General features: G+C 44.7%; 2 protein-coding genes across 2 annotated transcripts; one reads left to right on the top strand and one right to left on the bottom strand.

The window, feature by feature from the left end:
* The first annotated feature begins 15941 nt into the window (after window positions 1–15941).
* On the top strand, window positions 15942–22512 carry LOC109747768 (xylan O-acetyltransferase 4). Its single transcript, XM_020306798.4, has 4 exons — window positions 15942–16728; window positions 16867–17238; window positions 17336–17491; window positions 21843–22512. Exons 1-4 carry the CDS (start codon window positions 16256–16258, stop codon window positions 22234–22236), a joined length of 1395 nt encoding a protein of 464 aa, XP_020162387.1. The 5' UTR covers window positions 15942–16255; the 3' UTR covers window positions 22237–22512.
* On the bottom strand, window positions 18114–21362 carry LOC109747769 (DEAD-box ATP-dependent RNA helicase 35A). Its single transcript, XM_020306799.3, has 2 exons — window positions 20277–21362; window positions 18114–19279 (listed from the first exon to the last, which is right to left on the bottom strand). The coding sequence occupies exons 1-2, from the start codon at window positions 21218–21220 to the stop codon at window positions 18397–18399; spliced, it is 1827 nt and encodes a 608-aa protein (XP_020162388.1). The 5' UTR covers window positions 21221–21362; the 3' UTR covers window positions 18114–18396.
* Window positions 22513–22786: the final 274 nt, after the last annotated feature.

The raw sequence follows: 22786 nt of genomic DNA, 5'->3' as shown, positions 1-22786 counted from the left end.
TGTACGATAGCACCACCTATCGGAACCACGACAAAAACATCCGTGTCTCCAATTGCGTTTGCACACTCTAATCCCATCCCTTTACTTTCTTGCAAGTTGCATGCTTTACTTTCCGCTGCTCATGTACTCTTTGCATGCTTGCTTGATTTGTATTGTGAATGGTTAAACTTATGCTTAAACTCCACCCAAACTTGAAAAACTTAAAAACAACCAACTTTGTGTGTTGAGTGTCTAATCCCCCCCCCCTAGACACCTCTTCTCGATCCTTTCAATTGGTATCAGAGCTTTGGTCTCCATTGCTTTGGTTTAAACACCATCTGAGGAAGATGGATGAGTCTACTTTGGGGAGTCTTAGACATAGAGTGCCTATACTTGATGGAGAGTACTTTCATGAGTGGAAAAATGAGATGCTTGCGATTTTCAATGAATATCATTTGAACAAGTACATTACTAGTCCTTGTGCACCTCATGTTGATCATATGCATCCTACCCTTGATGAGTCAATTGACATGATTCGCAATCTTAGAAATGTTAATGTTATCACTAGAGGTTTGCCTAGAAACTTGATTGGTTGCTTGCCTACTCTTAAGTGTGCCTACACTATATGGAAATTTCTTGAGGAACGATTTCCAAATTATTCCTTGCAAAATCTAGATGAAATTCTCCATAAGTCTATTGCCTTGAGTAAGATGAATTCCAATGATCCTAAGTTTGGTGATTGTCTATTTGATCTTACAAATCTTATGCGTGCCAAAGGGGATGTTGGAATTATTAGCAATATTATTTCCGAAGCTATTAGAATTCATAAAGAAGATCATTGTCAAACTCATTCTAATGAATCACCCTCTCTAGGAATTGATCCACCACATGATGATGTTGAACATGGATACTATGATGAAGATGATGATAGTGACTTTGATCTTGATGATGCAATGAGAAACTTTGGTCTTATGGCAGATCTTCAGGGATACATGGCAGGAGGAAAGGAATGGGTTCTTGATAGTGGATGTACCGATCAAATGACCGGAGATGAATATATGTTTCGTGAGCTTGCTGAAAACGACGGCCCTCGAAAGTATGTCAGTTTTGGTGATAACTCAAAGGGTAAGGTGGTTGGCCTCGGTAAGGTGGCCATCTCACATGATAGCTCCATACAAAATGTCATGCTCGTTGAATCTCTTGGCTATAATCTTCTTTCCGTTTCTAGACTAGCTGACTTTGGCTTCAATGTTCTATTTACCAAAGTAGATTGCCAAGTGTTTCGTAGAGATAATCATAAAATGGTCTTTACCGACATACGCAAAGGTGATCCATACATTCTTGATTTCACTAAAAAGGCTCAACCTAGAACTTGCTTGATTGCTAAATCCTCTAAAGGTTGGTTGTGGCATAGACGGTTAGGTCATGTGGGCATACGAAACCTTGACAAGCTTATTAAAGGTGATCATATCCTTGGTGTTAAAGATGTCATATTTGATAAGGATAGACTTTGCAGCGCTTGTCAAGCAGGTAAACAGGTTGGAGGAAGCCATCCCGTGAAAAACATCATGACCACGAGGAGGCCGCTCGAGCTACTTCACATGGATCTTTTCGGTCCCAGCGCTTACAAAAGTCTCGGTGGAAATTCTTTTGGTCTAGTTATAGTTGATGATTTTTCAAGATTTACGTGGGTGTTCTTTCTCGATGATAAATCGCAGGTCCAAAAGATCTTCAAAAACTTCGCTAGGAAGGCCCAAAATCAATTTGAAGTGAAGATCAAGAAGGTTCGCAGCGACAACGGAACGAAGTTCAAGAACGCAATCTTGACGAAGAAGGGATTTCACATGAGTTCTCAGCTACGTACACACCTCAACAAAATGGAGTTGTTGAGAGAAAGAACCGGACGCTCATCGAAATGGCGAGAACGATGCTTGATGAGTACAAGACGCCGAAGCACTTTTGGGCGGAAGCGGTTGAGACAGCTTGTCATGCAACAAATCGCTTATATCTTCACAAGCTACTCGGCAAGACGGCATACGATCTCCTCACTGGTAACAAACCCCAAGTTGGATACTTTCGAGTATTCGGCTCAAAGTGCTACATTCTTGATAAGCATCGTCGTTCTAAATTTGCTCCTAAATCTCATTGGGGATTCCTACTCGGTTACGGCTCAAACTCTCACACTTACCGTGTCTACAACAATTTCACCCGAAAGGTTGAAGAAACGGTAGATGTGAAGTTTGATGAATCTAATGGCTTGCAAGTAGAGCAATTGCCAATTGATGTAGGAGATAAAGATCCTTCGGAAGCAATCCAAGACTTGTCTATTGGCAAGGTTCATCCAACGGACGTGAAGGAGAGTACCTCGTCCGTCCAAGTGGAAGCTTCGACCTCACGACAAGGTGAACCAAGAGTTGATACGGAAGCCTCCACAAGTGGGACACACCAAGATGAAGAAAACAAGGAAGTACACCAAGATGAACCGCATCAACCTCCTTCTCCACCACGACGAGAGAACGACAACGTCAACAACGATGAAGGCCAAGAAGAAGAACGAGATGATGAAGAAGATGTTCCACCCCGATCAAACCAAAAGCTCTCACGAGTTCGAGCAAGAGTTGCTAGAGATCATCCCATCGAGAAAATCTACAATGATATCCAAACTGGGAGAATCACTCGCTCTAAATCTCATTTGGCTAACTTTTGTGAACATTATTCATTCATCTCTAGCATTGAACCTATGAAGGTTGAAGAAGCATTGGAAGATCCGGATTGGATAAATGCCATGCACGAAGAACTACACAACTTTGAGAGAAACCAAGTGTGGACATTGGTTGAGAAGCCCGACAACAACCACAACATCATCGGTACCAAATTGGTGTTTCGCAACAAGCAAGATGAAGATGGACAAGTAGTTCGCAACAAAGCACGTCTCGTCGCCCAAGGCTACACTCAAGTCGAAGGTATGGACTATGGTGAGACATATGCCCTCGTTGCTAGACTTGAGTCCATTCGCATCTTACTTGCCTATGCTAATCACCATGATATCACCTTATACCAAATGGACATTAAAAGTGCTTTTCTAAATGGTGAAATTGATGAGGAAGTTTATGTTAAGCAACCTCCCGGCTTTGTTAATCCTAAGAAACCCAATCATGTTTACAAGCTTCACAAAGCTCTTTATGGTCTTAAACAAGCTCCTAGAGCATGGTATAAATGCTTGACCAAGTTCCTTATTGAAAAAGGCTTTGAGATTGGAAAAATTGATTCTACTCTTTTCATTAAAAGGGTTAATGGAGAATTATTTGTGTGCCAAATTTATGTTGATGATATTATATTTGGATGAACTAACCCTCATTTTAGTGAGAAGTTTGGAAAGCTTATGTCAGAGAAGTTTGAGATGTCTATGATGAGTGAACTCAAGTTCTTTCTTGGTTTGCAAATTAAGCAAACTAAGGAAGGCACCTTCGTCTCTCAAACGAAGTACATCAAAGACTTGTTCAAGAAGTTCAATATGCAAGAATGCAAAGGTATGAGTACACCCATGCCTACTAGTGGACATCTTGACTTGACCAAAGATGGTGAACCTGTTGATCAAAAGGTTTATCGCTCTATGATTGGTTCATTATTGTATCTATGTGCCTCTCGTCCCGATATCATGCTAAGTGTGTGCATGTGTGCACGATATCAAGCGGCCCCTAAAGAATGTCATCTTAAGGCCGTGAAAAGGATAGTGAGATACTTAATTCATACACCAAACATTGGCATTTGGTATCCAAAGAGGGCCTCTTTTAATCTTGTTGGCTACTCCGATCCGGACTATGCCGGAGACAAGGTTGATAGAAAGTCCACTTCGGGTACTTGTCAATTTCTTAGTAGATCTCTTGTGTCTTGGTCCTCCAAGAAACAAAACTCGGTATCCTTATCCACCGCCAAAGCAGAATATATCGCCGCTGGTTCATGTTGTGCTCAATTACTTTGGATGACCCAAACTCTTAAAGATTATGGGATATATGTGAAACATGTTACTTTGCTTTGTGACAATGAAAGTGCTATTAAGATTGCTCACAATCCCGTGCAACACTCTCGAACTAAGCACATTGAAGTTCGTCATCATTTCATTCGAGATCATGTTGCTAAGGGTGATATTAATCTTAAGCATGTTCGCACCGACAAGCAATTGGCGGATATATTCACTAAACCACTTGATGAGAGAGTGTTTTGCAGGTTGAGAGGTGAATTGAACATCATTGATGCCTCAAACTTGGAGTAGGAACTCCATGTGGATACATGCAAGACATGAGCCTATGACTAATCCTTGATATTTCTCTCATGATGATGATCATATATCTTGGATATATTTGCACCCTTGCATGTTATCTAACCCATGTAGGTACTTGGATGGATCTAAATCTATAAGATTGCAACTCTTTCACATCTTGAGCAATCTCTACATCACCAAGTCTCTACTATACAGTGGTTGAAGACAAGGAAGCATGAAACCCTTCAAACATATCCTTTGACAAATTCCTCTATCAAATTTCATGATTGTCATTTTGGATGCACAAGTGCTTTCCCTTGCAAATCTAATCCATGTAGGTAGATGAACTCCAATTCCAAGTGATGCTCCAAATGAACTACATCAACATTGAGCATCCCACACAAGTTCAACTACATGATCAAGATCAACACCACCACCCAAGGTATGTTATTCCATCTTAGAGAAGCTTTACCCCAAGACATGGGTCAAAGCAACTCAACAAGATGAGAATACGTCAAGATGCTTAAATAAAAAATGGCAACCCTATTTTGAGCTTAAACGATGAGTATGACCTATGATCAAGTGTCTTCACTTGACTCCTAAGTCAATATACTCTAACATAGGTGACTTTGTCGCCGACCAACTCTAGATGAAGTTCTCTAGTGTTTCTCCTTGTTATTGCATTTTGTCTCATGCATATTTGTTCCTCTTTCAAAAAAAACTTCATCTAGACTTATTATCTTTTATTTCTGTTCTGCATTTCACTGCATCTAATTCATTGCAAATTCTTTAGTTAATTCCCTGAAAATCCTTGTGAGATCTTACTTTCTTAGTGAGCTGAGCTGAATTCGGACAAACCGACTTTCCTCTTTCGGTCAAACCGAAATTTTTCGGTGCCACCGAAGGAACCAACTCGGTTTAGCCGACTTCAACACTGAGAAATCACTCTGTCATTTGCATTCTGCACATTTTGTTCTAGCTCCACTCGATGATTCTTATCCTCTATCAGCATCATATTCTAAAGTGCTGCTTTGCTCTGTGACTCAAGGACCAAACCTATTTTGACTCACACTCCAGAAGACCCTTCTTGGAAATTGATGTCAAAAGGGGAGAGAGAATTCACATCAAAGCTTAATCACTCCAACAGGGGGAGAGAGCAATAGGGGGAGAGAGACACTCCTTTTCTTTTCAAAAGAAAGACCTCAGTTGCTTAGTATTCAAAGAGGAGAGAAGTTACATGTCTTTAGAGGGGAAAGACATGTTCATGTGGTTTTTGTGTTTGCTTTGCTCTGACTTTCTTTTCCTTATCTTCTCCCAATATCCACTATAAGATTCAGGGGGAGCAAGACATCTAAGGGAAGGAAATCTTCAAATTCATTGCATATCTTTACCTTTGGGGACATGTCTACACTCAATAGAGTACCCAGTACTCACTCTCCACATGTCATCCCAATCTTGGTACTCTTGTGGTTTACTGCTCTTGCTCTGCTTAGTAGATGTTTCTGTGTTGTCTAACCTTGTTTACTCAGGTTCATCTCTTCCAAAGCCAGTTCAAGACCACAAGGTAAGTATATGCATCACATTCATGTGCATGAGGATCTCTTGCTGATGTACATATTGTTTTCAAGAAGGACTCATGAGCATGAAGGTACATTTCCCATGTTCACACCATTTGCTCTGATGCATATAGCCAAGATACATGTAACTCATTGCCTACTCTGTCATGATTATGCACTCACATGATCCTATGTTCTATATTTACATGATTGCATAAATGTAGGGGGAGCCTATGCATGTTACATGTCCTTCCAAAGCTTTACTTGCCTTTCTCTATATCTCTGTCTAAAGCTTTGATGTATGTTGTCATCAATTACCAAAAAGGGGGAGATTGAAAGCACAAGTGCTCCCTGGGTGATTTTGGTAATTAATGTCAACATATCTCTTGTTGGACTAATACTTTCATCTAGTATATTTCAGATAAGTTCAACAGTGGAGTGGCATGGACAAGAGGATGTGGAACCCCTTCAAGATGCTAAGGACAAAGGATTGGCTCAAGCTCAAAGCTCAGGACTCTACATTTTCTATTTTCAGTGATCCAAGATCACATTGAGTCTATAGGAAAGCCAATACTATTAAAAGGGGATGAGTGTTGCTTAATGGCTTGCTTGCTCAAAATGCTTAGTGATATGCTCCAAAAGCCCTCAACCACTTTCTCATATCCACATATGTCCCAAAACCAAAAGTCAAACTCGGCCCCACCGATTTGATCCATCCGGCGCCACCGAGTTCATTTGACATAGCCACTGCCAAAAACCCTAATCAGTTCGGTCACACCGATGGGATCTCGGTCTCACCGAGATGGGCTTGCAAACTCTCTGTTGTCTATTGCAATATTTTCGGTCCCACCGAGAATACGTAATCGGTCACACCGAGTTTGCCTGACCAACTCTCTGTTTTACTTATTACCAAATCGGTCCCACCGAGTTGTGTAATCGGTCAAACCGAGATGAGGTTTCACCCTAACCCTTGCACATCGGTCCCACCGAGTTGATCATGTCGGTCCCACCAAAATTGCCTAACGGTCACATATGCACTGAATCGGTCTGACCGAGTTTTCTGATTCGGTCCCACCGAGTTCGGTATAATGTGTGTAACGGTTAGATTTTGTGTGGAGGCTATATATACCCCTCCACCCTCTCCTCATTCGTGAGGGAAGCCATCATAACGTGCCTACACTTCCACTACTCATTTTCTGAGAGACACACCTACTCATGTGTTGAGACCAAGATATTCCAATCCAACCATATGAATCTTGAACTCTAGTCTTCCCCAAGTTGCTTTCCACTCAAATCATCTTTCCACCAAATCCAATCCTATGAGAGTGAGTTGAGTGTTGGGGAGACTATCATTTGAAGCACAAGAGCAAGGAGTTCATCATCAACACACCATCTATTACCTTTTGGAGAGTGGTGTCTCCTAGATTGGTTAGGTGTCACTTGGGAGCCTCCAACAAGATTGTGGAGTGAACCAAGGAGTTTGTAAGGGCAAGGAGATCGCCTACATCGTGAAGATCTACCCTAGTGAGGCAAGTCCTTCGTGGGCGATGGCCATGGTGGGATAGACAAGGTTGCTTCTTCGTGGACCCTTCGTGGGTGGAGCCCTCCGTGGACTCACGCAGCCGTTACCCTTTGTGGGTTGAAGTCTCCATCAACGTGGATGTACGATAGCACCGCCTATCGGAACCACGACAAAAACATCCGTGTCTCCAATTGCGTTTGCACACTCCAATCCCATCCCTTTACTTTCTTGCAAGTTGCATGCTTTACTTTCCACTGCTCATATACTCTTTGCATGCTTGCTTGATTTGTATTGTGAATGGTTAAACTTATGCTTAAACTTCACCCAAACTTGAAAAACTTAAAAACAGCCAACTTTGTGTGTTGAGTGTCTAATCCCCCCCTCTAGACACCTCTTCTCGATCCTTTCACGGAGGTGTCGTACGTTCGGTACTCGATCGGTTGGATCGCGAAGAAAGTTCGACTACATCAACCGCGTTGTCAAACGCTTTCGGTTACGGTCTACGAGGGTACGTAGACACACTCTTACCCTCGTTGCTATGCATCTCCATGGATAGATCTTGCGTGTGCGTAGATTTTTTTTTGTTTTCCATGCAAAGTTTCCCGACATGTTAATCCCAAGAAACCAAACCATGTCTATAAACTTCATAAAGCTCTTTATGGTCTCAAACAAGCCCCTAGAGCTTGGTATAAATGGTTGACAAAATTCCTTTTTGAAAAAGGGTTAATTGAGAAAAATGATTCGACCTTATTCACTAAGAGAGTTAATGGTGAACTATTTGTATGCCAAATATATGTTAACGATATCATAATTGGATCTACTCACCCTCTTTTTAGTGAAAAGTTTGGAAGGTTGATGTCGCAAAAGTATGAGATGTCTATGATGTGTGAACTCAAATTATTCCTTGGTTTGCAAATTAAGCAAACTAGGGACGGTACCTTTGTCTCTCGAACAAAGTATACCAAGGACTTATTCAAGAAGTTCAACATGCAAGAGAACAATGGTATTAAAACTCCCATGCCTACCACTGGACATCTTGACTTGACAAAGGATGGCAAGCCCATTGATCAAAATGTTTATCGATCCATGATTGGCTTATTGCTACATATATGTGCCTCCCGTCCCTACACCATGCTTAGTGTGTGCATGTGTGCATGATCCAAGCAGCACCAAAAGAGTGTCATCTCAAGGCCGTGAAAAGAATTGTGAGATACTTAATACATACACCAAACTTTGGCATTTGGTATCCCAAAGAGTCCTGTTTCAAACTTGTTAGTTACTCCAATTCGGACTATGCCAGAGACAAGGTTGATAGAAAATCCACTTCAGGTATATGTCAATTTCTTGGTAGATCTCTTGTGGCTTGGTCTTCCAAGAAACAAAACTTGGTATATCTATCCACCGTCAAAGCGGAATACGTTGCCGCCAGATCTTGTGCTCAATTGTTATGGATGGCACAAACTCTCAAAGACTATGGAGTACATGTGAAACATGTTCCATTACTTTGTGAGAACGAGGGTGCTATTAAGATTGCACACAATCCCATACAACATTCTCAAACTAAGCATATTGAAGGTCGTCACCATTTCATTCGAGATCATGTTGCTAAAGGTGACATTGACCTCAAGCATGTTCGTACCGACAAACAATTGGCGGATATCTTCACTAAACCTCTTGATGAGAAGGTATTTTGTCACTTGAGAAGTGAATTGAATGTCATTGATGCTTCCAACGTGAACTAGATACTCACTTGGATGCATGCAAGGGCATGAGCTTTTATGACCAATCCTTGATGTTTCTCTCATGATGACTATTTCACATCTTGGATACATTGCTCCCTTGTGTTGCATCTAACCCCTTGGAGGTACTTGGATATACATCATCTCACAAGCTTGCTCACAAACTCGTACCTTGAGCAAACAAAATTGGACCAAGTATATAGACCGTGATTGGTGTGCCCAAGGAACAAGACAACCTAACCATGTCCTTTGACAATATATGATTATATTCTACACTCCTGTAATTTTGGATACATATGGTGTTCCTTGCAAAACTAACCCATGTAGGAAGATGAACTACAAACGTCAAGGATAGCTCCCAACTTCACTACATGAGCATCCAAAACAATTTCAACTACATGATGGAGATCAACACCAAAACCCAATGTAAGTCATCACATCTTAGAGAAACTTTACTCAAAGCCATGAGTCAAAGTAACTCAACAAGATGTGAATAAATTGAAATGCTTAAACGAAAAATGGCAACCCCATTTTGAGCTTAACGATGAGTATGACCTATGATCAAGTGTTCCCACTGACTCCTAAGTCAATATACCCTAACATAGGTGACCTGGTCGCCGACCCCCTCTAGATGAAGTTCTCTAGTACCTCTTTAGATTACTATTTTCTTCTTGAGTTTAGTTACTGTGTTTCCCCCTTTCAAAAAAAACTTCATCTGGATGCTCTTCTTTTCTGTTTTCTTTTCTTTCCCTATTTAGATTCTTTTTTTCATCCAGTTAATTCATTGCAAATCTTATTCGAATTCATTGAAAATCTTAGTGAGACCTTAGTGCCAGGTGAGCTGGGTTGACAAAATTCTCTCTTTGCCTTGAACTCGGTACCTCTGATCCGAAACACACTCGTACCACCTAGAAGCAATACACATTGCATACTTGTTCCTCAGTACAACCGAAAAGGACAGACTGGACACACCAATATGACCATTCTGTGATCTATCCTATTCAGACTCACCATTGATACTACTCGGAGACACCGACTTTGCTGCATAAAGAACATTTTGTCAAAACTTCCTTGTTTCTCTTTCCAGCTCCACTCAATGATTCTTTACCCTCTATCTGCATCTATAGCTAAATCTCAGCTAGTTGCGCCTCAAGGACCATGCCTATTTGACCAACAACCTTGAAGCTAAACCCTTCTTGGAAATTGATGTCAGAGGGGGAGATAAGTGCATCAAAGAAGCACATCGAACTCATCTACAAACTCTCATCTATAAAAAAGGAAACTATTCCAAAGAGAGAGATGCACTTTACAAGAGGAGAGAATTCTATATGTTTCTAAGAGGGGAGAAACATATATTTCGTGATCATTTTGCATGATCCTTTTGTGCTCTGAGTTTGTCTCACCCTAGCTGCTCCCAATATCAATTCTAAAGATTCAGGGGGAGAGGAAGCTCAATTTTAGGGGATAATAATCCTTGGAACTTCGATTACAAATCTTTATTTGATCTTTTGGGGACATGTTTGCACTTAAGGAAGTATTCACCTAGTGATACTATATCCTATACATGTCATTCCAATCATGGCATTCTTGTTGACCTTGTTCCTCTTTTCCTTGAAGAAATTTTCTTGTGTTATCTAACCTTGTTTTCTCAAGCTTATTTCTTCAAGGAATTTCTCAAGTGCCTCAAGGTAAGTTTATGCATCACACTCATATGCATGATGATCTCTTGCTTGTTGCACATATTGTTTGCAAGAAAGCATCATGCACATGAAGATACTTCATTCTCGTTCCTTTGCTCTAATGCATATAGCCAACATACATGTAACGCATTTCAGTCCCTTCCTATTGTGCATCTTCATTCCAAAAGCATCTACCACTTATGTGGCTGCACAATTGTAGGGGGGGCATATGCATGTTACGTGTTTTTCTCAAAGCTCTCATACATTTCTTGTTACATCTTTATTTGAAGCTTTGATGTATGTTGTCATCAATTACCAAAAAGGGGGAGATTGAAAGCACGTTTGCTCCCTCGGTGGTTTTGGTAATTCATGTCAACTTACATATTGTTGGACTAATATTTTCATCTAGTATGTTTCACAAAAGTTCAACACTGGCATGGCAAGGACATGAGATTGTGGACCCCTTCAAAATGCTAAGTGAAAGGATCGATATAGTTGACTAGAGGGGGGGTGAATAGGCAACTAACAATTTTTAGCTTTTATTTACCAAATTAAACTTTGCATCAAAGTAGGTTGTCTAGATATGCAACTAGGTGAGCAACCTATATGATGCAACAACAATAAGCACACAAGCAAGCAAAGGATATCACACAATATAGCTTGCACAAGTAAAGGTAAGAGATAACCAAGAGTGGAACCGATGGAGACGAGAATGTGTTACCGAAGTTCCTTCCCTTTGAGGGGAAGTACGTCTCCGTTGGAGCGGTGTGGAGGAACAATGCTCCCCAAGAAGCCACTAGGGCCACCGTATTCTCCTCACGCCCTCACACAGTGCGAGATGCCGTGATTCCACTATTGGTGCCCTTGGAGGCGGCGACCGAACCTTTACAAGCAAGGTTGGGGCAATCTCCACAACTTAATTGGAGGCTCCCAACGACACCACGAAGCTTCACCACAATGGACTATGGCTCCGCGGTGACCTCAACCGTCTAGGGTGCTCAAACACCCAAGAGTAACAATATCCGCAAGGGATTAGTGGGGGGAATCAAATTTCTCTTGGTGGAAGTGTAGATTGAGGCCTTCTCAACCAATTCCTAGAGAATCAACAAGTTTGATTGGCTAGGGAGAGAGATCGGGAGAAAATGGAGCTTAGAGCATCAATGGAGCTTAGAGGTTGAAGAGGTGGTCAACTCGGGGAAGAAGACACCCCTTTTATAGTCAAGGGACAAATCCAATCGTTATCCACCAACTCAGCCTGCGGCACGCGGTACTACCGCATCATACAAGCGGTACTATCGCAAGGGCATGCGATACTACCGCGGAGCACTGCGGTACTACCGCTGGCACGGCAGGGGCCAAGACTAGTCTTGATGTGCTAAGACAGGGAGCGGTAGAACCGCTGGCGCTGTACTACCGCGCCACCTTGCGGTACTACCGCAAGGCAAGAATAGTCTAGGCTGAGAAGGCACGGACATAAAAAATTACACCCGTGAATACTTCCGCTGAGTTTTGATCTATGCAAAAATCCAACACGGTACTACCGCAAGCCCTGAGCGGTACTACCGTGTAGGGCGCGGATGTAAAAAATTACACCCGCCGCTGCTTCCGCTCATGATGTTGTGCCTGGCCAGAGCTCATGGTACTACCGCGCCCATGGCGTAGTACTACCGCGTAGGGCGCAGATGTAAAAAATTACATCCGCCCCTACTACCGCTCGAGCAGCTGCGCCTGGCCTGAGGCCACGGTACTACCGTGCTGGAGCCCGGTACTACCGCAAGGGCTGCTGTAGTACCGCTCTGGAGAGTAGTACTACCGCCTGCCTCAGTTCAGCAACATTAGGAGTCCTTCATTTTGCAGAGACACGGCGAGACAGAGGATGCTCCAAAGAGCCAAAGGAAAGGGGGGGGAAAGGGACAGACGTGTACGTGTTGATTCCACCCAAACCTTTCCATCGCGGACCCCCTCTTAATAGTACGGCTTTCCTACGACTCAAATCCACCGAAAAGAAACGTAGAGAAGCGCCGTCTTCAATAGTCTTCGAGGGGCACCAAATCGTCTTGTGTTTAGACATGATATATCTGGAATTCTCAATGCACACGATTAGTCCGCAAAAGCATTGTCATCAATCACCAAAACTACTGAGGGATAAATATGCCCTTACACTAAGGACATGGATTGGCAAAGGTTCAAGACTCTACATTTTTGGTTAAGTGATCCAAGATCACATTGAGTCCATAGGAAAGCCGGTACTATTAAAAAGGGATGGGGTTTTGATCATGACTCAATTGCTCAAGTGTTTGAAGACATTGCTCCAACAACCCTTAACCACCTTCTCCATATCATATATGTCCAAACCCTAAAAGCCCAACTCGGTCTCACCGAATTTCATACACCCGGACCCATCAAGTTGATCCTAGACAGTGCCAAAGCCAAACCCTAGAACTTTGGTCTCACCGAGATGACGACCGGTCCCACCGATTTGCACTGACCAAGTTTTTGTAACCAAATTGATTCGCTTCGAAATTACCAAGTTGAACCTATCGGAATTACCGAAGCGCAGTCTCACTTAGGTCATCACATATCGGTCCGTCCGAGATTCTTTGTTTGGTCCCACCGAAAAGCCCAACGTTCAAATCTTTTATACAGGTCAGTCTCACCGAGTTTTTGGTTCGGTGTCACCGAGTTGAGTTAAAAGGTTGTAACAGTTGGATTTTGGGTGAAGACTATTTATACCCCTCCACCCCCACTTTCTCCAAGAGAGTGCCATCAGGACGAAACTACACTTTCACCCTTCATTTTCTGAGAGATAACCACCTGCTCATGTGTTGAGATCAAGGCATTCCAATCCAACCATTTGAACCTTGATTTCTAGCCTCCCCAAGTTGCTTTCCACTCCAATCCTTCTCCTACCCAAGCCAAATATGTGAGGGAGTGATTGAGTGTTGAGGAGACTAACTTTTGAAGCCCAAGAGCAAGGAGTTCATCATCAACACATCATCTATTAACTTTTGGAGAGTGGTGTCTCCTAGATTGGTCAGGTGTCACTTGGGAGCCTTCAAGATCATGTGGAGTTGAACCAAGGAGTTTGTAAGGGCGAGGAGATCGCCTACTTCATGAACATCTACCCTGAGTGAGGCTAGTCATTCGTGTACGTAAGCCATGATGGAATAGACAAGGTTGCTTTTTCGTGGACCCTTCATGAGTGGAGCCCTCCGTGGACTCGCGCAGCCATTACCCTCCATGGGTTGAAGTCTCCATCAATGTGGACGTATAATAGCACCACCTATCGGAACCACGCCAAAAATCACTGTGTCTTCATTGCGTTTGATCTTCCCATCTCTACCCCTTTACTTTCCGTACACTTGCATGTTGTATTATTTCCGCTGCTCTATCTCTAGATATGCATGCGTACAAAATATTGGTTGTATCTTAACTAGTGCCAAAATCTGCTTAAACTTCGAGGAAACTAAAAAACGGCACCTTTGGTTGCTTAAGAGTCTATTCACCCCCTCTAGACCTATCTTCTTGATCCTACAGAGGTCCGCTAGGCGGTCTGGGGGTTCAACAACCATCAGATTTTGGTAGAGGCATTGCTCAGCCAATGATTGGAGTTGTCAACCTGGCCAGGGGCGTTATTTTAATGCCGAAGCATGTGCACCAAAATCATCCATCAGTTCTTCAGTCTCAACCTCCAGATCCCATGTTGTGAGATCAACTGGAGGCCCTTTCCCTAGTGTTCCTCTTCACTTGCTGGTGGCGGCCGGTGTGCGAGCTCGGCCATGGTGACTCCTCCTTGGCGGAAGCAAAGCGACATTTGGGGAGCGTGTGCTACCTCAGCTATGGCGTAGCATCCCCAGAAGACGTTATTCTTCGTGTGGTGTTTTCCTTGGGGACAACTTACCACTTCATGTACCAGGGTGGTATCTATTTTCTATTTTTCATTTTTGTATGCCCTGTTATATTTCTGAGGTGTGTAATCTTTTATGGGTCATGTTTGGACCACTACTCAGTAATGAAAACATAATTTGCCCAAATTTTTGGTGATAGTAGGTAGGGGTGGGGCCATATTGGTCAAATTTGGCTCATGGATTCATGGTGGATTGTGAGGGGGGGGGGGGTGTCATACCTCATAGTGGACCAAACCCTCTCAACGCTCCACTGTAGTGGACTTCTCCACTTGGATCTTACTCTCCAATGGACTGCTGTCATATTTGGCCTTCCTTTGACTTTGTTTTTTTTAACTCGTCTCATCTTTAACTTGTTGACCATGGCTTGTTGATTGACCTTTTGTTGAATTGGCTTAATTTCCACAATTCACTATGTAGATGCCACCCAAGACTCTCGAGTAGAACTAATTATTCTCATGACACAATATTCAACTGTAGGTGTTACTTTGAAAGAGAAGGACAAGACCAAGTTGTTGCTATTTGAAAATAAACACAATATGACAAAATTGCCTGATTGTCAAACTTGGTTCTATTCTACTTAGCGGTGCAGACTTTAAGTTCAGTATGCTAGTATGTTTTGGAGGCTTCGTCTCTATTATGATATGGCTATTCATGACATTTCTTAGTGTTTTGAATTGCATGAACTAAAAAAGCATAGGAAAGAAAATAACAATGATTGAATGATATAATGGTTTCCTACATAGTTTCTGGACAGAGAATATTTACAAAGGGCGTTTTTGCATGACTTGGTAAAACAAATACATGATCTTGAAGGAATAAGAGCATCTGCAACTGGACTGTGAAAATTTGACACCTCCCCTATATGACCGCGGATGTGTTTGCTTCAAGCTCTTATTTGTGCATGCATAAACCATGCCATCAGCTGCATCCCTATATACATGGTCACATACATATCATTGATAGGGACAGATAGAGAAAAAACAAAAAGACAGCGATCCGTGGTGCGCCAAATCATACAGGGCGACTGCCCAAAACATCCGGATATGAGCCTATACGAGGGTTCATGAACATATGAAAACAATCCGAGGAGTCAGTTTGGATTTTTTTTTCCTTCTTTCTTTTGTTTCCCATTGCAGATGCTCTAAAGAGATAATACAGTTACTCGAAAAAAAAGAGAGAGAAGAGACAATACACGAAAAATGGATGGGAAAATGAGGTTTCGTCCGTTTTGTTCTCGGCACGTGAAATGGGCTCTGTAAATTTGTGTATGAATTGGAATCTTCCAAAGTCTGAACACGCTAGTCTAGTTGACGAAAGCCGCTTCTTCAGTTTTTCTACTGTCAGCGTGAAGAGGTGGTGGTGTGGTGGTGGGGGGCGGCGGATAGATCTTGACCGACGCCACAGGGCCGGACGCCGACAAGCACCCTACAAATCAGGACACCAGCACCTCCTTGCCGGAGTCGTCGGAGCTAGGCAGGGCACCTCCCCGTTCTCGCTCCACCATCACCACCCCCAGATCCCCTCTTCCTCGCTGCCGACACCCACCCACCAACGAACCAGCCACAGCGCCCCCGCGCGTCGCCGGCGGCGGTCACACCACAAGCCGCCGCCATGCCGCCCGCATCCAACTCGCCCTCCACCGCCCCGCCGCCTCCCTCCGCCCCGGCGGCCACCAAGCCGCGCCCGCGCCACCCCCTGGGGCTGGACTCCCTCGCCTCCACCAGCAGGCCCCTCTTCGCCGCGGCCCGCCGCTCCCCGGTCACCACGCTCGCCTGCGCCATCACCCTCCTCGCGCTCATCATGTACGGCGAGGACGCGCGCACCATCGCGGAGCTCTCCATCGACGACTACCTCTACCCGGACGCCGACATCTACAACGTCTCCGGCCTCCCCCCCATCAAGCTGCCCCCGCCCACCTGCGACCTCGCCCACGGCCGCTGGGTCTTCGACAACGAATCCCTCCCCCTCTACCGGGAGAAAGAGTGCAACTTCCTCACCAAGCAGCTCACCTGCCTCGCCAACGGCCGCAACGACGATTTATGGCAGTACTGGCAATGGCAGCCCAACAACTGCTCCCTCCCCACGTATGCTTGACTCTCGATCGCTTCGTTTCTTTCATTTTCCCCTCTTCGTCAGATCTGCAACAAACACCTCCTTCAGAGATATTTCATGGCTGATCAATTAGATGGTTTGGTTGGTGAATCGTGGATGGATTCGATCAGGTTCGACGCCAGGAGGTTCATGGAGAGGATGAGGGGGAAGCGGCTCATGTTCGTGGGGGACTCGCTCAACAGGAACCAGTTTTACTCGCTGGTGTGCATGGTGCAGTCCATCTTGAGCAAGGGGAGGAAGAAGGTGGTCAAACGGGGATCAAACACCATCTTCCACGCCAAGGAGTACCGCGCCACGCTCGAGTTCTACTGGGCGCCATTCCTTGTCGAGTCCAACTCTGACGACCCCAATATCCACAGCATCGAGCACCGGATCATACGGCCTGAGAGGATCGAGGGACACGCCCAGTATTGGAGGGGTGTGGACTACCTCATCTTCGACACCTACATCTGGTGGATGAACACCGCCGACATCAAAGTTCGGTCAGTCCGTCGACCATCTCTGTAAACATTTTAACCACACTATTGTATCTGCTTGAACTGCATGCTAAAGGTAGCTGTTCTGTTTGAATTTCTGCAGGAGGCCAGATTCAAGGTCTTGGTCAGAGCACGACGAGGTGCCGAGGATAGAGGCATATGGCCGGGTGCTTAAAACATGGTCGGACTGGCTGAATGAGAATATCGATCCGGCGCGGACATCCGTCTTCTTCATGACAATTTCTCCTATTCACATCAGGTGATTAAAAGTTGCATTTGTGATGATTTTTTCCTGCCATATGAGTAATGGTGGTTCATTAAGGTCCCCGATAAGTTGTTTAGGTCCTAGAGCAATTTTACAACAATGCAACAATCTTCATTGCTTTGGACCACTGTCTGTGCAATAGGACACCAAACCTAAGCTTAATAATTAAAAATGTTCATTAAGTCCCAGTCGCGTTCTAGAGAAGCAAGCTACCCTCTTTCTAGTGTGAAGGTCACAATGTCATTGTCCATCAGAAGATGTGGTCAAATGGAGCTCATCTGTTCGGTCTGCTCATGACCCACAAACTGGCCTAATTTCTGACTCTTATAGTGAGCATGGCAACTGGCAAGTCAATTTCACACTGGACCTTTGAAACCTCCGTACGGTGTTATACGCTTGGTATCGGCACTTAATATTTACTAGAATTTCCAAACCTTAGTAATGAACCAGATGGATTTGAAAGTTCAGTTTGAAATGTCTTGTGTACCTCTGGAGGGTTGTATGATTCACATGCTAACTGAAACCATTAAATAAAGGGAAAGGAACGCCCATAGTATGCCTTTAAAGATCCCTACAAATTTCTTTCTGGGCCCGGCTACCAAATAGAAGATTAAAAAGCATCATTTGGTACAACAACAAAAGGCGGGCTGTTTCACATGGGTGTGTGGTACAGGGTGTGATGGAAGTGGGTGGCACCTTGTGCACCACAACAAGCAACATGCATTACTAGGTTTTGACTTGTGAATACCCTCCAGAAAAGAAAAAAGGAGTTCCCTACTGTATCTGGATTGTCATCTCATTGTTTATTGATGTCTACACATGTAAGGTAAGGTATGGTGTATCTTACTTTGCAGCATTTTAGCTCTTGAAACAGCATTACACACAGTAACATGAGGCAATCATATTTCTCCTCGGTAACCTCCACCACCGTAGTAATCTCTTCTGGAACCAGCCATCGCTGCGGACCTCTGGTGCTCCAGCTTAGGACAGTCAGCAATACGGTGCCCAAGGCCACCACATGACGCACATCCCTTTACACCACTCGCCTTTGCGATAGCCTCAGCATCCTCCAGTGGGTCAACGAGCTCAGCGAGCACTGGTGGTATTCTTTGCTTCGCTTCCTTGAGCAGATGCTTCAGGTCAAGAAGCGTAGTCTCTGTCTGGTTCTTGTTGATGAATGTAGTTGCTATTCCAGTTTTCCCACATCGGCCAGTTCGACCAATCCTGTGGACATAGTTCTCTATCTCGGCAGGCATATCATAGTTAATCACATGCTGGATATCAGGGAAATCAAGACCCTTTGAGGCAACATCAGTAGCTACCAAAACATCCTTCTTTCCATTCTTGAAGAACTCAATCGCACTCTGTCTTTCCTCCTGATCTTTTCCTCCATGGATTGCAACTGCTTCAACACCCTTTAGAAGAAGATACTCATGGATGTAGTCAACATCAGCTTTGTTTTCACAAAATATAAGAGCTGGAGGTGGAGTCTTTTGAAGGCACTCAAGGAGGTATATAATTCTGGCATCTTCCTTGACATACTCAACTTCTTGAATGACATCAAGATTTGCTGCTCCAGCTCTTCCGACATTGACAACAACTGGCTTCACGAGGGCGCTCATTGCGAAGTTCTGAATCTTCTTCGGCATAGTGGCAGAAAAAAGAAGGGTTTGCCTTGGTGCCTTGAAATTATCTTTTACCTTGAAATGGTTAAGAACCTCCCGAATGTCATCCTCAAACCCAAGATCAACAAGCCTGTCAGCTTCATCTAATGTTACATACCTGTGCAAATCAAGAAAGAGCTATTAAGAAATTTGAAAACTGTACGCACTGCTTTCTAAAGGCACTGAGAGGTTCTACTTGCATTTAAAAGAAGTGGTTATCTCCTAGGTAATGGGTGGGGGGGGGGGGGGGGTATTTAATACTCCCTCCGTCCCGAATTACTTGTCGCAGGTATGGATGTACCTAGATGTATTTTAGTTTTAGATACATCCATTTCTGCGACGAGTAATTTGGGACAGAGGGAGTATATATATATATCTTGGTACTGCAGCAGTGGGTCAGCATCTAGGATCAGAATGGTTCTACCAAACCAATCTATCTATTTTCCTACAGAGTTTGATTACTTCCCAATGATGGGGATTAGTTGTGTAATATATAGACAAGTTTACATCTACATTGCTCTGTCTATATAACGATGCCTACTGTAATCGTTGGCATTAACTAAGAAGAACACTGAAACTGTCGTTATCTCATCTAAAATCTTTGTACCCAGTCTATGGTAGCAATTTTTCATTTAGACTGATCTCGGAGGTTGCTGGTGTTCAATAGGAGGGCCTGCAATATAACACTGCCTATTGTAAACTTTGGCATTAACCAAGAGGAAAAACAAAGTCTTAATCTAATCTGAATTATTTTCTACCCAGGCTATGGTCTCATATTCCTCCTACATCCCTCCCCATCAGCCGTATCTTCTGGAAGTCACCCCTACTCTGACGTATTAGTGTACATCACATTCATTCGATAATTATAGACACGCCAATTACCGCGCTCTTAAGTTTTTAGAAATACACTCACTGGCCCACCCACACTAATGTATCCCGCGTTTTTCGTGAAGATCAGAAAAAGACAGTAAGTGTATTTTCTTGAGCTTATTAGAAAACAGGGTTCTTCTTTAGAAGCATATCCTGATGTTGCTTTCATATTACTCCTCCGTCTTCAAACAAGGCTATGGTCAAGATATGAAAACACCACATTGATCACAATATCCAATACATACCTGCAATTGTCAAGGTTCATCTTTTTGGCGAGAAGATCCTTGAGCCGTCCAGGCGTGGCGACCACAATATGCACACCCTTCCTCACCACGTCGAGCTGCGTCCTCATGTCTACACCCCCAATGCAGAGCAAGGGTCGTATTTCTGGGAACCCGGCCTGCTTGAGGGGAGAGAGGAACATATCGATAACATCATACGTCTGCTTGGCCAGCTCCCGTGATGGGCAAATGATCATCCCGAAGGGCCCCTCCCCAGGCACAATCGGCATCAGCATCTCCTCCTGCAGCGCCACCATGATGAGCGGCAGCACGAACACCAGCGTCTTCCCAGAGCCGGTGAAGGCGAAGCCGATCATGTCGCGCCCGGAGAGCGCGACTGGGAGCCCCTGCACCTGGATGGGCGTGGGCTGCACGATGCCCTTCTCCCGGAGCATGCGGGAGATGGGCTCGGGGAACCGGAGGTCCCAGAAGTTGCGGGCCGGCGGCGGGACCTCCTCGCCCTCGACGAGGATATGCCACTTGCGGCGGAGCTCGTCGGCCTTTTGGCGCGGCATGCGGCGGAGCCACAGCGGCGGCTTCCAGCCGGTGCGGAGCGGCTCAGTGTAGGTGATGTCCTTGGCGATCTCCCCCACGGGCTTGAGGGTCGTGCGGTAGGAGGCCTCCTCGGCAATCTTCTGCTCCTCCTGTATCAACCGCTCGGTGGGGGTGATCTCCGGGGCGGTGCGCTTGCGCAGTGTGGACGTGACGAGGAGGCTGGGCTTGGCGGCGGGGCCGGGGGCGGAGTTGTTGGTCGGTGGGGGCGGAGGCGGTGGGAGGGAGGGGACGGCGGGCTTGGGAAGGCGCTGGTGGCGGAAGCGATCAGCCTCCATGGCCCTGCACTTGGCGACGGGGACGTACTCCTCGTAGTTGTCCTCATCATCTGATTTGGCAGCGGCGGCGGCAGCCATGGCTGGGGTTTAGAAGCAGGTGGGTTTTTTCGTGGGGGGCCGGGAGGGAGAGGTGGGTATCTAAATCGATTACATCCGGTCCGACCCTGGGAAGAAGACGGTTTCAGTTACCGACTCGACTTGGAGGCCCACCGCGCTTGCAGGCCCCGAAGAGATTAAGAGGGTGTTTGTTTCCAGGGACTTATTGGTTTAGGGACTTAAAAAAGTCCCTATAAGTCCCATCTAAACCAAACAGGAGGGACTTATAGGGACTTAAAGTGGTGATTTGGGACTCATCAAAAAAGACTCTCAGGGAGGAACTTATAGGGATTATAGTGGTGATTTGGGTCTTTTAGCATGTCATTTAATAACCTCTAGCCCATGATAAATCCTGTAAACAAACAGGTAGGGACTCGGGACTTATAAGTTGGGACTTAAAAAAGTCCTAGGACTTATGAAACAAACAGGGCCTAAGCGCGGCCCACCACCAGACCCAAAATTGTCACGTCTTTTTTTTGTTAATATTTTTATCTTTCGTTTGTGCTAACCGTATCAGGTTTTGAATCATAGATAGATCAGCATGATGATGGCACACACATTTCCTTATGCATCACTAACAAAAAATTCTCTTGTGATGCTTCAGCCCAGATAAATGGGGAAACCCCCACGGGATCAAATGCGCGAAGGAGACGCTCCCGGTGCTCAACTACACGGAGCCCCTGGACCTCAACCACGACATGCGGTTGTACGACATGGTGGCGAGCACGGCCAGGTCCATGAAGAAAGTGCCGGTCACGCTCATCGACATCACCAGGATGTCGGACTACCGGAAGGACGCCCACACGTCCGTCTACTCCGTCCGGCGGGGCTACCTGCTGACCCCGAAGCAGAAGAACGACCCTGAGAAGTTTGCCGACTGCATCCACTGGTGCCTTCCCGGCGTGCCCGACGTCTGGAACACGGTGCTCTACACGAGGATCTTCTCGAAATCGCCCCCTTCTTCGCCGCCGGCTCTCGCCCTCCCGCCTCCCCAGTGAGAGAGACGCAGAGCTCCTCCATAGGAAGTGTCTTCCTGTTCAATCTTTTCTTTCTTTGGTGGTAGTCCCGGGTAAAGGCTAGTAGAGAAGAAGAATGGGGTGGGCTGTTTACTGATGGCATGTAAAATCGTTCAATTGAACTGTAAATTAGTTTTGACCTAACCAGTTGAGCAGGATTCGTTATACTAGTATAAACAGCTGCACTTGTGTTAAATCCATATAAGAGGCGTCAAACAACAAACTATGTCGTATACAAAGAAAGATTGTAACTGCTGATGCAAGGGGTGTCCATTTTTTTGCCCTTTCTCTCTGTTTCTATATACCGGAGTAGAATGTGTAACTTCTGTCAAGAATTCGTGTTTGCAAAGCGAAATGTAGTGTGGCATTCGTTACAGAACTGTTACTGCAAGCAGTACTGAGATATTGTCTGTCGTTTCTCTTGTGATTTTACTGCTGGCGGAATGCTCAAGGTCAACATCATGCCAGTGATACATATGATACACAAAAGGTACTATTTTCATCAGTGGCGACAAGAAAATGATGATATTAC

The sequence above is a fragment of the Aegilops tauschii genome, chromosome 5, assembly GCF_002575655.3.
Source record: "Aegilops tauschii subsp. strangulata cultivar AL8/78 chromosome 5, Aet v6.0, whole genome shotgun sequence".
Taxonomy (NCBI): Eukaryota; Viridiplantae; Streptophyta; class Magnoliopsida; order Poales; family Poaceae; genus Aegilops; species Aegilops tauschii.
Note: the sequence above shows the minus strand (reverse complement) of the source record. Positions and strands in the feature narration are given on the sequence as shown.

Coding starts and splice junctions, on each gene's coding strand:
- LOC109747768 (XM_020306798.4), top strand. CDS start 16,256: ATGCCGCCCGCATCCAACTCGCCCTCCACCGCCCCGCCGCCTCCCTCC. Junction 16,729..16,866: donor AACAACTGCTCCCTCCCCAC/GTATGCTTGACT, acceptor GGATTCGATCAG/GTTCGACGCCAGGAGGTTCA. Junction 17,492..21,842: donor ATTTCTCCTATTCACATCAG/GTGATTAAAAGT, acceptor GTGATGCTTCAG/CCCAGATAAATGGGGAAACC.
- LOC109747769 (XM_020306799.3), bottom strand. CDS start 21,220: ATGGCTGCCGCCGCCGCTGCCAAATCAGATGATGAGGACAACTACGAG. Junction 19,280..20,276: donor ATGAACCTTGACAATTGCAG/GTATGTATTGGA, acceptor TGATTTGCACAG/GTATGTAACATTAGATGAAG.